This window comes from Hydra vulgaris, chromosome 15 (genome assembly GCF_038396675.1).
Source record: "Hydra vulgaris chromosome 15, alternate assembly HydraT2T_AEP".
Lineage (NCBI taxonomy): Eukaryota > Metazoa > Cnidaria > Hydrozoa > Anthoathecata > Hydridae > Hydra > Hydra vulgaris.
The window spans coordinates 35,412,487-35,427,264 of NC_088934.1; the positions used below are offsets into that span (position 1 = coordinate 35,412,487).

The 14,778-nt window shown below is 27.1% G+C and overlaps 1 protein-coding gene across 3 annotated transcripts in view; it reads left to right on the forward strand.

The window, feature by feature from the left end:
- The window catches only part of LOC136091421 (TNF receptor-associated factor 6-B-like), a 113,505-nt gene that overhangs the window by 54,196 nt on the left and 44,531 nt on the right, over nucleotides 1-14,778 (forward strand). For all 3 annotated transcript variants that reach the window (XM_065818975.1, XM_065818976.1, XM_065818977.1), the window contains 2 exons: nucleotides 1,248-1,322; nucleotides 1,410-1,487. In XM_065818975.1, coding sequence (XP_065675047.1) covers nucleotides 1,248-1,322; nucleotides 1,410-1,487 — 153 coding nt within the window. The remainder of the gene's footprint in view (nucleotides 1-1,247; nucleotides 1,323-1,409; nucleotides 1,488-14,778) is intronic.

Below are 14,778 nucleotides of genomic sequence, written 5' to 3' on the forward strand. Positions count from 1 at the left end.
AATATACCAGACCTAATTTTTTGATTTTTTTTTGTGATTGTCTACTGGGGGAATTCTTTTGTTTTTTTACTAAAGATTGCGCCTCTGTCTTAACTCTCTAGATTCTGTCAAGCCTTAAAATCTTTATTCTTTCTTACCAACTTCAATTTCTTTGTGCAGCTACAATTTTTAATTTTCATAATTGAATTTTTTTTTCTTTTAAACCAATAATATTATAAATTCTCACTATCATTAAATGTATGTTTTCTTGAAACATAAATTTATAAACTTTATAATTTTTTAAGTCTTCTGTCAATTACTATCTTTTTCTTTAACTCTCTACTTTGTTTTCTATTCCTTCTCAGTTTAGTTAATAGTTTCCTGCAGTCGTGGTTGAAGTTAATTCTGTGAGTTGTGAGTTTCAGCTTGTAAGAAATGATTTACAACTTTGATGGAAGTGACTTTGTTTTTAAAAATTTCGATTTTTTGTTAAATTGAGATTGAAATGAAAAAGATAATATAGCAACAAAGCATCGTTTATTATAAACTAATTTTTAAGTAAACTTTACGAAAAGTATTTGTAATTAGTTAGGGGACATTGTTTCTTAGTTTATCGTTTCTTGTAAAAACTAAAAATTCTATTACTTAAACCACACTTTACGGATTTGATTAAAGTTGAATGAGGTCATTATGTGGTCCATTTTTATAGAAGCATGTGCTTTGATAACTAGGCAAAAGTAATATGACGTAGTCTTTGTGATAAAAAGTAAAAGTATTTGCATCAATTCATAGTTAAAAAAAATTTTCTGATTTTAAAATAGTTTGTTTCTAAAAACCCGTAGCGAGGAAATATATGTTCTTAAAAATAAAACCAGAAACTAAAATAATTGAAAACTGTTGATGCGATGTCGATAATTATTATCTATGATGTTTAAGATGGTTATGATTTTAAAGATGATGATGATGATGATGATGATGATGATGATGATGATGATGATGATGATGATGATGATGATAATGATTATAATGATGATGATGATGATGATGATGATGATGATGATGATGATGATGATGATGATGATGATGATGATGATGATGATGATGATGATGATGATGATGATGATGATGATGATGATGATGACGATGATGATGATTATTGATAAGCATGCTAAAAGAAAAGTTGTTTTTAATCAAGCCAAAAGTATGTAAAAACTAAATTTGTTTTGTTTTTATCAAATATAGTAATTGTTTTGTAAAACTACATTTAGATTCACTTGGAAACTTGCGAATGTCTACTACTATATTGTGTAAATCAATGTGGCATGAAAATTTTCCGTAAAGAGGTATGATTAATTATCGATGAAACAGTTTTATATAAAAAATATATTGTTACATTTGGTATGTAAATTATTTTACAATTCTATTCATAGATATCATCCCATATCATTGATAGTTGCGCTAATGCAATTATTCCTTGTCAATACTATTATATCGGATGCAATTTCAAGGTAAGAAATTAAGTTATTAGAATATAAAAATGTTTAAAAGTATCAAACAAAGTATCAGCAAAATATTACAGTAATAAACTTAAACGTTTCTTTGCCTCAACTTTGAGCAATGCGCTTCGAGAATTAGGTACTGTAAAGATTGACTTATTGTTTTTTCTTGAAATAAATAAATTTTATATTATGCATTGAGAAAAAGTTTATTTTTGAGAAAGCCGTTTTGTAATAAAAAGAAGTTTCTTTTTTATTTTTTATTTTTTTTTATTTAATCTAATTTGAAATATTTATATAAATTTTATTAGTATACATTTTATTTTTTTAACTTTTATTACAATTCAAAAAATGGAGACAGAAACACCCAAGTAAAATTATTTTTCATAAAAAAAGTTGCACAGCAGAAACAGATTACAATTTTGAAACAAAGATACCTTCGTAAATTAAAAAAAAATTGTGTTGATATTTATAAAAAAAGAAGGTAAAACGGCTGATCCTAAATTTATAATGTTATAGACATTTAAAGTCAATAATTTTTCTATTTCAATAATTTTCCCATTTACACCCAACAAACAACTTTAAATGCTCACAACTTTTAGACTAAAGTTTTTTTTGAACGAAATTTGAAATCTAACAATGAACTTTAATTTATGTGTAAAAAGTATAATTTAATAAAGCGTATTTTAGCTAGAATATCTTTGTTATTTACAGGTTTTTGTAGCAAATCTGCATGTAGCCATTTTCAAAACTATAACACATATATGCAATATTCTAGCATGACATCTTTAAAACTAAAAAATAATAATAAATACGTCAAAATCTTAAACTATATTTGAATACCGTGGTGGTCAGCAACCAATTACTAAATGAGTTTGTTTGAATGTTTTCAAGAATATGAGCTAAAGAAAACAGAAAAACTGAAAGACAAAGACGTTTGTGGCTGTCTCACCTTGACTGTGAACATGCACGTTCCGATCAAATGTCACCAAGAAATTTTGTAATTAACCATAATGGGTCTTCTCTTAACCGAAGTGTGTTTGTCTATGATCATGCAGCAGTCTAAAACCCAGGCCTATGAGCAGCATAGTTCGTAAAAAAAATGGTGATCAATTAATTCAAAAAACTTTTCAAAAATTTGTTTGTGCAGATTTACTTAATGTTGGAAAAACTAAATTATTTCCTAAAGCAGAAATTATTATGCCTTTTATCTGTTGTGATGACTTTTCTAATAATTATTTAACCATCACACAAATAATGTGTTGTTTACAGATTACCAAAAGATCCAGAAGAATACAAAAGGTGGCTACGTGTCTTTCCAGCCTTAGCAATTTCAAGTGGTAGAATGTACAAACTGATCAACATTTACTGCCACGGACAGTTTGCATTATATGCGTTTAGTACTCACATTAAAAAAAAAATAATTACTGAAGTTAATAGTAGTATTTGAATGCGATGAAAAACTAGATTTCAATCAACTGAATTTTGCTGTGGTCTACCAGAGTAATATTATTATTAGAGTTATTACCTTAAAAAATTGTTTGAAAAAATAATTTTATTGATTTTTTTTATCTGCATTTTTTATAAAGTTTTTACTAAATTTTCCTTCTAGATAAAAACATGAGACATATCATCATGCATATTTTATGTAACAAGTTTGTAAAAGAACCATGTAACTAATTTGAAGAAAAGGTTGAAATTGTTTAAAGTTATAAAATATTTTGATTAATGTTTAATTATCGAGAAAAAACAATTTTAATAAAATATTTTGTGAAAATCACAAATATTAGTGCTATATTGTATTCTACAGACACAACTATTTGTGCTTTTGAAGATTTTGCTGCTTCAAGAGCACTTTACAAACAAATTAGAAATGATTACCAGCTTTCCGGTGTTTATACTCTACCAAATTTGACGCTTTTAAATTATGCAATAACGCCTTTATTCTATGTATATTTACCAAATTTACAAATTGCTAAAGACAGTGTGTTTTAATAGTATATTCAGTGTTATAAACCTCATAAACTTATTTAAGGTGGAAAACTTTTCGGAAAATCTGTTAATCAACAAGGAAAGAATACAGAAACAATATTAGCTGCTATGATTAAATGTTATTTTGGTGAACCCACTTTTATAGTTTGCATGAATCCAATATGTTTTCTTGGCTCTTTAGTTTCATTTTAAAAGAATTCATTTGATTTTTAGTATGAAGTTGCTATTTCTATATTTTGATCAGTTTTAAATGCAAATTGAATATGTGTTGCAAATCCATGTGACAATAATGCCATTAATAATAAGTTTTTTTCTCTCTTTGAAAATGTTGTAGAAAAACAATTGTTGACTAAAAATAACTTTTTTTTACTTTATCACTAAATTCATGTATAAGAAAACATAATAATTACTTAAATTACCGAAAAAAACTCAATAAAATACAGTTCCAGGGCAATGGTAATAATATGACTTTAAAAAAATGACCTTAAGAAACTTTATTGCTAAAAAGGAAAAAGATTTGTGACATTTAAATAAAGCTTCAGTCATACCGAAACCTGTTGAGTGATAAAATGTTTTCTTGTATTTGAGACTTTTGTGAAGAAATTTGCTCTGTATTATCAGAAGTTCCTAAATTAAACTAAATCAATGTTAGAGGAACTTTTTTATGTTTTAGAAAGTTTATTAATGCCTGGAAAGTTAATAGTGTTTACGAGCTGATTTAAGTTATGAGATCCGTTGATTTTTTCACTGAATTACCAGATGACCTTTTTTTGTAACAACTACTTTCTCTATCAAAAATCTGTAAAGATATAAAGTTCCATAATTGAAAAAGAACAAAAGAAACACTGACTTTTGAAACATCGACAGCAATAGCAAATATATGAAAGAGTTAGTTGAATTAGCAAAATACTTGTTAAATACATCACACAAATTTATAAAGTTCGTGGAAAGAAAATTTTTAGCTTGGTTTTACACCCAACCCTATTCAAAGAGCTTTAAGTAAGTTGCGTCAGGGGACTGGTGGTATATATTTTATGTCGTTTCAACAAGCCTTGGAAAAATTAAAATTAAAAGTTCAAAACAACTACTTTATAACATGATTTAAACTTTCATAACTTAAAAATGTTATTTGTTGCATAAACTGTCTGGGGCAATTGATGCAAAAAAGAAGTGTAATATTTTAATCTTTTAAAACAATAGAACATAGTTAAACAGACTAATAAAATGGATTCAGTAGAAATTGTTAGTTCCCTTCAATTAAAGAAGTTTAAGAAGGTTAAGAAGATCTGCAGACAAATACATAGTTGTATGGTAGTGAGTTTAGTGCTAATCTCAATGACTTAGACTGAGGTGGTTTGACAAAGCCAACTGAAATTTTATGTTAAGTTACTTTCTTTTGTTATTTATTTTTTATTGCACTGGATCTGACTTTACCAATTTGTTTACATTCACTTTTTTACTATTTTCAATCAATTGACAATTTTTATTTTTTGGGTTATTTTAAAAATAATATGCATTGTATGAAAAGTAATAAAACTTTGTCACAGTATTATAAAATGAATGCTAATATTCAATGCTAAACACTCCAAGTTTTTCAAAAAGCCAGCTCGAAAAAACTTAAAATTGAATGACTAGAGTTTTTGATCTTTGAAATTCTTTTGAATAAGTTATGTTTTATCAAAAACTTTTATATTACATCCTGCCAAATAAATATAAAATTGCTTTTCCTTTAGTATTTTAAAACTAGTTTAATAAACAAAAAATTTGTCAAAATAAAATGTTAACTCGGCCTTAATGTTGTAAACGTTTTACCTTAACTGACTAAAATCATAATGAACAGATTCCGTCATTTTTTGCTCGAAAAACCTAGTCCTTTTATTAAATAAGCAATTAATGTTATATTTAAAAATTCCTCAGTATGTTTTACTAAAACAAGTTCTTTAGGTGATCTAACTGTGAAGTAAAGAAAAACAAAACCGTTCAAGAAGTCCATCTTAAATTCAGAATCTTAATCTATGTTTACGGTAGGCTTCTTGAAGGTGTTATATCTGGGAAAAAATTAATTTGCGAAATGTTGTATAAAATGTTTTCCTTTGATAAAAATTTGTTTTATTATAATGTTATAAATATTTTCATTTAATATATATATATATATATATATATATATACATATATATATATATATATATATATATATATATATATATATATATATATATATATATATATATATATATATATATATATACATATATATATATATTATATATTTATCACAAATTTACTTAAATATAGAAAATTTTACACTTTTTTAGAAGATTTATAGCAATAACTTTGTCTAACCGAATAAAAAAAAAAATCATGGGTCCACCGGAGCTTTTTTTTAGTTGTTTATGTTAGTTGTTTTTCGTCAATTTGCAAGCATTTTACAATGTTATTCTAAAGATCTAATTAATCTATATAAATAAAATCTGACTGGAGTAACTAGAAGACAAAATGTCTTATCATCAAGCCCCGTCGTGAAATAGACAAATATAAAATTTTACAACTTCTCATATTAAATAGAGTGAATGTAAAAAATTTAAAAATAATTAAATTTTAAAAAGAATGAAATTAGAACTTAAAAAAATTAAAATATTTAGAAAGAAATTAATAAAGTTTGCAAAGAAAAAAAGACCTTTTAAATAAAAAAAAATAAAAAACAAATAAAACCGGACTTAGACTTACCGTGGTATAAATAAATGTAATATTATAATATAATATAAAAATGAGTATTGTATATCGTAAACATTAAAACTTACAAATCGGTATATATACGTATGGGTGAGTCTATTCGCACAAAATTTTACATCTTTTTGTTTTATGTGATAGATCTAAAAATGATTGGTTTGTTAAAAAAAGAGGCAGCAGATAATTTTGACTTTTTAACCTTTTTTTTTGCAAGAAATTTTGTAATTACAAAATTACTTTTGTAGTTGCAAAAATGAGACCAAAATTTTAAAATTTTGAATTTCAAGGTAAAGACTTTAAATGATTACATTATTAACTATAGTTAGTAATTTAATCATTTCAAGCGTTCACATTGAAATTCAAAATTCTAAAACTCATCTCTGATAGCTTTACACCACGTGAAGAATAAAATAACAATGAAGTTTTTATTCCAACAAAAGTTTTGGCCTATTCCATAATAAAGATAAAAAAATATTTAATGCTGTTCAACTCCATATAAATTTTTTTTCAGATTTATTTAAGAGTCTCGTAAATTTTCTTTTAGTGCAATAATTGGTTAACACCACTAACTATTTATTGTTCTTTAAATGAATCCTCATCGAAACTGAATTTTTCTATCTTTTCTTTAAATATCTTGAAGTAATCAAAAATATCAGAAGAATTTTTCAAAAATCTATTTCTTCCAAAATGTAAACTTTTAAAACGTAATCTACTGAAAGACTTCTTTCTTTGATAAAATATTCTATTAGTCTTAAGACATCTTTATAGTAAGCCATCTTCTTTTAACCTCATTCAATTTAATTGATTTTAAATCAAATTATTTACTTAAAAAGATATCATCTTTAATAAGTTTGCTTCTAAAAGTTAGCTTCTAAAAAATACTTAAAGCTTTAAAAATAAATAGGAATTTAATCATCTTACTAATAATTTTACTTTTACATAGTTGCTTCATAAGGTTGTGTGTGCTAATCCTGGTCCAATAAAATTTTAAACAACTTTTACAATCTTTAATTGGTGTAGAAGAGGGATTAACTTCCAGGTTGAGTCTTGGTTTTTTCTCTTTTTCTAAACATGATCCACATGTTACACTACTTCAAGATATAAGACATATAGCACGTTGACTAACATGTTGTTTTCTGGTGAAAACAGCTCCTTTAAGTTAAAAATATTTTTTAACTTTTTTTTGCAAGAAATTTTGTAATTACAAAATAACTAGATCGAAAATAGAAGAAATAAATCGGTTTGAACAAAACTAAGTTGTTATAACTTTTCCTGTATTTACTAAATTAGTTTGACATCTTTCGCAAATTCCATTTTGAATATCATTTAAGTTCAGCTTGTCCTTGAAATTTTTGATTTTCATTTAAGAGTCATTTTTTGTAAGAATCAGGCGGTCAGTGGAAGAACCCCCTCCAAATTGCTTAAATTCTATATATGTTGATCTGAATATATAGAAAACCTGTTTGGGAAAAAAAAAGTTTTCAAAAATGTTTCGTTCTCTTGGAATCTGGGTTTAAAAATTTGAGATTTTTTGAAAATTTTTTTGAAAGTTTAGTTTTTGCCTCCTTTGAAACCATTTTTCTAGCAAAGCAAAAAGTTGCACATAACTTTTGTAATTAATATCATTCGTAACCCAAAAGCTCCCTTCAGAAATAAAAAAAAGTTGTGTCGCACTGTGCGATTGGCTAGTTATCATAGTTTAAAATACAAAAAACATTCAATTTCGTCGATTTTAAACGGGATTTATTTCTAACAGCGAAGTGTTGCAAACAATTTTTGTCAGGATTTGTAAGTATCGAAGGTATTGAGTCAAAAGGTGCAAAAAAAGTAATGTGATACCTAAGGCCTAATCATATATTAAAGCTTGAGGTTGAAAAGAAATGTTATAGTATACATACAAAATGACCCATTACAGCAGAGGCGCTAAGTTTTGAAAAAATGTAAACATGTCCAAACGTCAATACAACATGGTCCGAATATATTTAAAAAGAAAACTCATGTGATCTTAAGATATTAAGTTACAATTAAAGGTAAAAAGTGTTAAAAATGATTAAGTAAGAGGAGATATTTTCTGGGACGCACAGATGAGGAATTCGGATCGGTTTCCACTCAGCAGCACAAAAATTTTCTATTCTCCAAAATTAGCATTTTCCATTGCAGAAAACATTGCATGCAATGTTAAAATAAGTTCAAGCGTTTCTGACTGTGATGTAGAAATCATAACAATTGAAATAAATAATAATAAAATACAATATACGATCAGAAGTGAACTACTGAAATTTATGTCATAAGCAAATAACCTGTGATGATTGAACGGAACGAAGAACCTCCGATATCACGGTTGCAGAAAAAATAGTTAGTGTGCGATTGTCATAAAACACTTTATTTACCATAAAAATGTCTTAAGTTCATTTTAACGATCTTTAAAGTTTGCATAAATAGAGTAGATATTTTATCATTGTTATTAAGAAATAGGGGCTGCATTAAAAGAACTTGTTTTTAATTGAGTATAGAACAAAACAATATTTTTATGAAAACTGTTGTTATTTTTCAAAAAGAAATTGTGGATCATTCAAAAAACATAAAATTATAAACAATATGTTCTACATTCATAAGATGGTAGATGTTAGTGTCAAGAAGTAACTCATCGACTTAAGTGTTTTAAATGTATTCAGACTGTAATATAATTTTTATAATTACATTCTTTGTAACTACTCTGCAGTGAGATTTTGAGACAAAGCTCTTTGATAAAATAAAAAATGGCTCTTTTTAATAATTTCACACTCTATTATTATATTATCATTAAATTAATCACGCTCTTCAATATTCTAATTGAATAATAACAACAATATATTTCAAACTTGGGAACATTTTTTGTGAATAGAAAGAATCAGATTATAAACAATGCTTTAAATGACACAACTAATAATTGTTTAAAAAAATGTTTTCAGGTCATGCGATCCAATGATAATAATGTATGGGAAGAAAATGGAACTATTGCAAAGAAATTGATCCCTGTGAAATAAATGTTTCAATAGAGAGTTTGGACGAATCTCTTAGAAGCCGTGAGAGTGAAACGAAAGTTCTTAATCTAAGTTTAATAAAATATAGAATAAAAAGAAAGATCAAATATATAGAAGATTTTACTAAAGATGAGTTAAAACGCAAGAATGTTTGCTTAAAAAACTTATTAAACAAAAAGTTTGCAGAAGCTGTCGCTTCTTGGCAATTGGAAGTACTTATAGACTTTCTTAACAGTAAAAATGTTGGTGAAATAAATAGCCCTCTCCCAGATGAAATTATTTGTGCTCAGAAATTATATAAATAAAGTGATTCCATGAGAAAGTTAGTTATCCTCTAATTATAAGGCAACACAAAGTATACCAAAAAGTTTATAATGACTACATATGAGTGTACCAATCATCGTATAGAAATAGTAAGAAAATGGCATGCATCTCATGAAGGGTTGGCATTTTCAGCGAAGAAAATGTTAGTTCAATCTAGTCTTGATCAAACAAAGTGTGAACATTTTTTAAATTTTATATTTACAAGCGGTATTTTCCATAATGTTGCTTATGGAATAACCAAATTGAAATACGACAGAGTTTAAGATCAATAGATAGCGCATGCAATATTGACAACAAAATATAGCCACGCTTTCATGTTCTATCAAAAAAGTTGCAGTGAAAACAATTATGAACTATTATCCGATACAAGTTTGTAGAAAGTATTGCATGCTATAAAACCGCGAAGTCAAAAAAGCATAGCTGGATTAGATGATGTCACTGCTTCAGGTATAAATAGTTTTCAAACATTAAAAAATTTGGCACGAAGGTTCAATTCTAAATTTCTTGAGGCTGCCCTTGATAAAGGAAAAAGTTATGTGAAAACAGATTATCAAACCAATTGTAAATTCAACGACTCAAACGTTTCTTCTCATAGCTCAAAACATGCTTCATCAGATCCATCTAAAAAAAATCTTTAATCCAACATAGAGTTGTAACATGTGCCGAATGTTATGATTTGTGCAAAACTATTAAAATAAATAAAGAACTAGCAAGTTCTGATGATATTGATTCTATTTATAATTTGGAATTCGATGTAAAGAATGTATTCAACTACATAAAACATCTGATGAGAGATTCTCAACAGAAAAAGACAAAAATTGAAGCTTTTAAGCAATTAAACGTTGAAACTGTTTTCAGGCTTGAAGATTTTTGTCAAAAAATCCTTTCGATTTGATACAGAGAGGGCCAAAGAGAGTAATTTGGCAAGAAAAGATTGAGTTTACATGTGGATTCTTTATAAAATAGTAGGGATGTTATTCAACCGTGTTTTACATCACTTCAATATATATGTGTGATTAGGGAAAAGGTGGTTTTGTTTTGGTAGCCAAAGCAGTTTTAGACCAATTCAAAATTGATCAACCGTATATCAATAAGATATTTACCAAATCTGATAATGCCGACTGCTATTAGGGAAATCTTTCAGCTAAAGCAATCTACAATGCATGCAGAGAGAGATATAATTGCTAAGATATGATTATAATGAACACTGTTGTGGAAAAGATCAATGTGACAGGGAAAGTGCAGTTTCAAAGACAATCTTAAGAAGTTACGTTGATTCTGGTAATAATCTTTTGAATACTGAAGATATACACAAAGCTATGCATTATAGATTTGGCGCTAAAGTACAAAAGTAGCAGTTGCTTAAATTAGCAATAATAAAACTGAAGTTACTGGACCAAAGATTAAGAATATTAGAAACTTTAACTCATTTGAGTATGGTGAGGAAAGCATAAAGATTAGGCGTTATTTCGATATCGGTGAGGGAATTGAACAATAGTATGGAAATTTTAAAATTCATTAATTAAGATTGATCAAGTTGTAGTTACCATATAGCGAAACAGATAATTTAATTAAGCAAAACAAGTCACTGAAAAACATAAAAGAAGTGAGAGGCAATTACGTTCATTAAAATTTTGCACTGAAATAAATTGTACCTTATCATTTTAAAGCGATGCTGAATAAGAAGACCATATGCTATCCGGTGTTCATACTGTTCCGAAATCATTTACATTATTGGATAACGTTCGTAATTTCTTTCTTCAAAAGATGAAAATTATTTCACAACTAAATATGTCAATTTCTTTATTCTCTAACAATGTTTCTGTAAAAGACAAATCACATTGCATGAATATTTTTGTATTGCAAGGTTGAGCATTACCAGTTTGAAGTTCTTTTAGATTTTCAAACCAACAGAAAGCACTGTTGTACAGATACTTTATTCGTGAAGAAGAATCAGGAAATAAAATGAGCCCTGAGCAGGTTTACTTGCAGCTGAGAAGGGAAGTTCTGCCTGATCAATATGTAACTAGCCAACATATAAGATCTTTATTTTAAAGGTAGACATTGTTGCAACTAAAACTTTTACAAATTAGATTATATTTCTGACTGTTAAGTAGTTCTTTTGCGAATATGAAATTAAAATTTTGGTAAAAGTTGTAGTTTTGTGTGTTTGTTTACATATGTTTAAAAAGATTTGAAATTGATATTGTTGTAGATTTAGTAAAATGAAAAGAAAAAGTATGCTGGTTGAACCGACAACAGAAAATGATGAAAATAGTCAGAGTACCAATAACAAAAAGTCTATGGCAAAAACGAAGACTTTAGATAGACAGGGGACAATGAAGATAATAATAAATATGAGGATGGTATCGCCGATCTTACAAAAGAAGTTTTTCTTGTATGGAAAGTGAATGATTGGATTGCTATTGTATATGAAAAACAATAGAATGTTGGATATATTGTGTAAGTTATATTATCCAAAACATATATTAGTTTTCAAGTTTTTGTTTTGATTTACAAAGTAGTGCTCTAAAATAAAAGCAATACAAATAAAATGTAGAAATAATTTGAGAAAGAAATTGTATTAGAGTTTATAAGTTTTAATGAATGTAAACAAAAGTAAACAAATCATAAATTCTACATTATATTATTTTAAAATGTTGCGCTAATACTTTTACGTAAATATAACTGGAATCAGAGTTGATTGTATGAACAAAGGGCAAGAGAAGAATAGTTTTTGCTGGCCAATTACTCCCGAGGAGATAAACTACCAAACAGAAAAAAATATCTGCGTAGTAGATGTTACTTTTTTAATCAATGGATGTGGCGATTATTGATCATCTGAAGAAGACAATAATAAAGTCCATATCACTATTCTTTAAGAAGCTTACTACAGCAGATAAAATTATATGTGTGATGTGGTAGATAATTTATATCAATTGTGTAAACTTTATTTCTGAATGAACGACTATTTTTTAAATGGAAATACATTTAAATGTTTGATTTATGTTTCACTTAACCAGCAATATAGTTTTCTTGCTGTTCGATTTTTGTTCAGTTTTTAAAACATGTTATATCAGGTGTGTGACAAAATCACACGAGTTTTTTTTATTATTATGTTAGAACCATGTTTTATTGACATTTGGACATGTTTACATTTTTACAAAACTTAGCGCCTCTGTCGTATGGGTCATTTTGTAAGTATACTATAACATTTTTTTTCAATTTCAAGTCTTAATATATAAAGAGGCTTAGGTATCACATCACTTTCTTTGCATTTTTAGACTCAATGTCTACGATATTTACAAATCCTGCAAGAAAAATCGTGTGCAACACTTCGCCGTTAGAAATAACTTCCATTAACAACTGATAAAACTCAATGCTTTTGTACTTTTAAACTATGATAGTTAGGCAACCGCACAATGCCACACAACTTATTTATACTTTTTGGAGAGAGCTTTTGAGTTGCGACGGATATTACTTATAAAAGTTATGTGCAACTTTTTGGCTTGCCAGAAAAATGGATTCAAAGGTGGCAAAAGCTAAATTTCTGAAAAATTTTTAAAAGATTTCAAAATTTTAAACCCAAATTCCGAGTAAACGAACATTTTTGGAACTTTTTTTTTTCCCAAACAGGTTTTCTCTATATTCTGATCAATATATAAAAAATTTAAGCAATTTGGAGTAGATCACTTCTACAGTTTTAGGAATTTGCTTGATTCTTACAAGAAATGGTTCTTAAACTATACTTCTGTTTTGTACTTTACTTTTATTAACCTTATTAAACAAACTTTACTTCTAGTTTGACTGAGAGTTAACTTTGAGCATTGCAAGTGTATAAAACTTATTTAACATTCCAAGTGTATAAAACGTATTTGAATTTTTAATGCATATATAACGGTATTACAAACAAAACACAGCTAAGAATAATGTACAAAAAAAAAATTTAACAATAAACTATAAATTTGTTAGAAGTAAATTTTTTTATTTTTAATAAGTTTTTATAATTGAGGTGGTTGGTTTAGCAATAAGTGCAGTATTCACTAGTTTTTTTTTTTAAAAGAAAGTTATAACGCAATTTAGATTTTGGGGGAAAAAATGTTTTCTTTGGGTGTCAAATGTTTTTAAAGTAAACAAATCATTTCGTTAATTATTTTAATGACTATTATGTCTTTAAAATTTAAAGACTTTTTCTTACGTCATGAAACATTTTGCCAAATATTAATATTCTGAAAGTGGGCTTTTACGAACTTTATGCTGCTCTTTGTCAATAAGTGTCATATTGCCTTGTTTGTTGTCTTCGTGAAACTATTTTTTATCAATATTCGATAATAATATCAATAATCGATATATTTCCCTCTACCAAATTAAACTTAAATTAAATGCATCTCTATCATTTTTAATGATTACGTACCTTCAACATAAAAACTTCAGCATTAAATGTACTGCTCCGAACTACTACTAGACACATTAAAGCAACTTAATATAAGTTATAAAAGTTGATAAGAATTAAAAATAATAGATAAAACAAAGTATAACAATAAATAACAGGCACCAGGTATAAATCGCTATAACGAATTATACCACAGTATACTTTGGTATGTTTAGATCGTGTTTTGTAATTGCTAAAAATTTAGGTCCACATCATCTTTTTACGACAATAAGTAAAATTCAAATACCTTATGTTTGAAAAAACTTCTTTAAAGACTTTCAAAACGATCTTTGATTGACTGTTTAAAAACCCACTTCTAATATATTAGAAACGCTGGGAAATTAAAGTTAAACAATTGTCAGAGAATTAGCTTGTAGAAACAAGTTCATATAAAGGAAAATAGATAGTGATACTGTGAAAGAAAATGCAAAAAGAGTTCGATGAGAAATTTTAGAGCATCTTATTAAACAATATTGTAAAAAACTGTTTAATTCATAATGGTTACGGAAACATATTGATAAGCAAGCAAAAAAAAATACTAGTTTCACAAACCAGCAGCTGATACGGGTTTACAAAGGTAGAGGTATCTTTCCCCATTAGGCATTAGTGCAGTAAAAAAGAAAAGGTCTCCTTTTCCAATGCAACAAAGGTTATATTCTACAACAACACAACGCTTACACCAAAACATAAAGATTTGGGTCAGTAACATGAAAGATGAATAGCAAATAAAAAAATTGTTAGCAATAATAAAACCAACAAAACATTGGTCAAAATTTCAAAGGTCATAAAGCCGTAGACTATT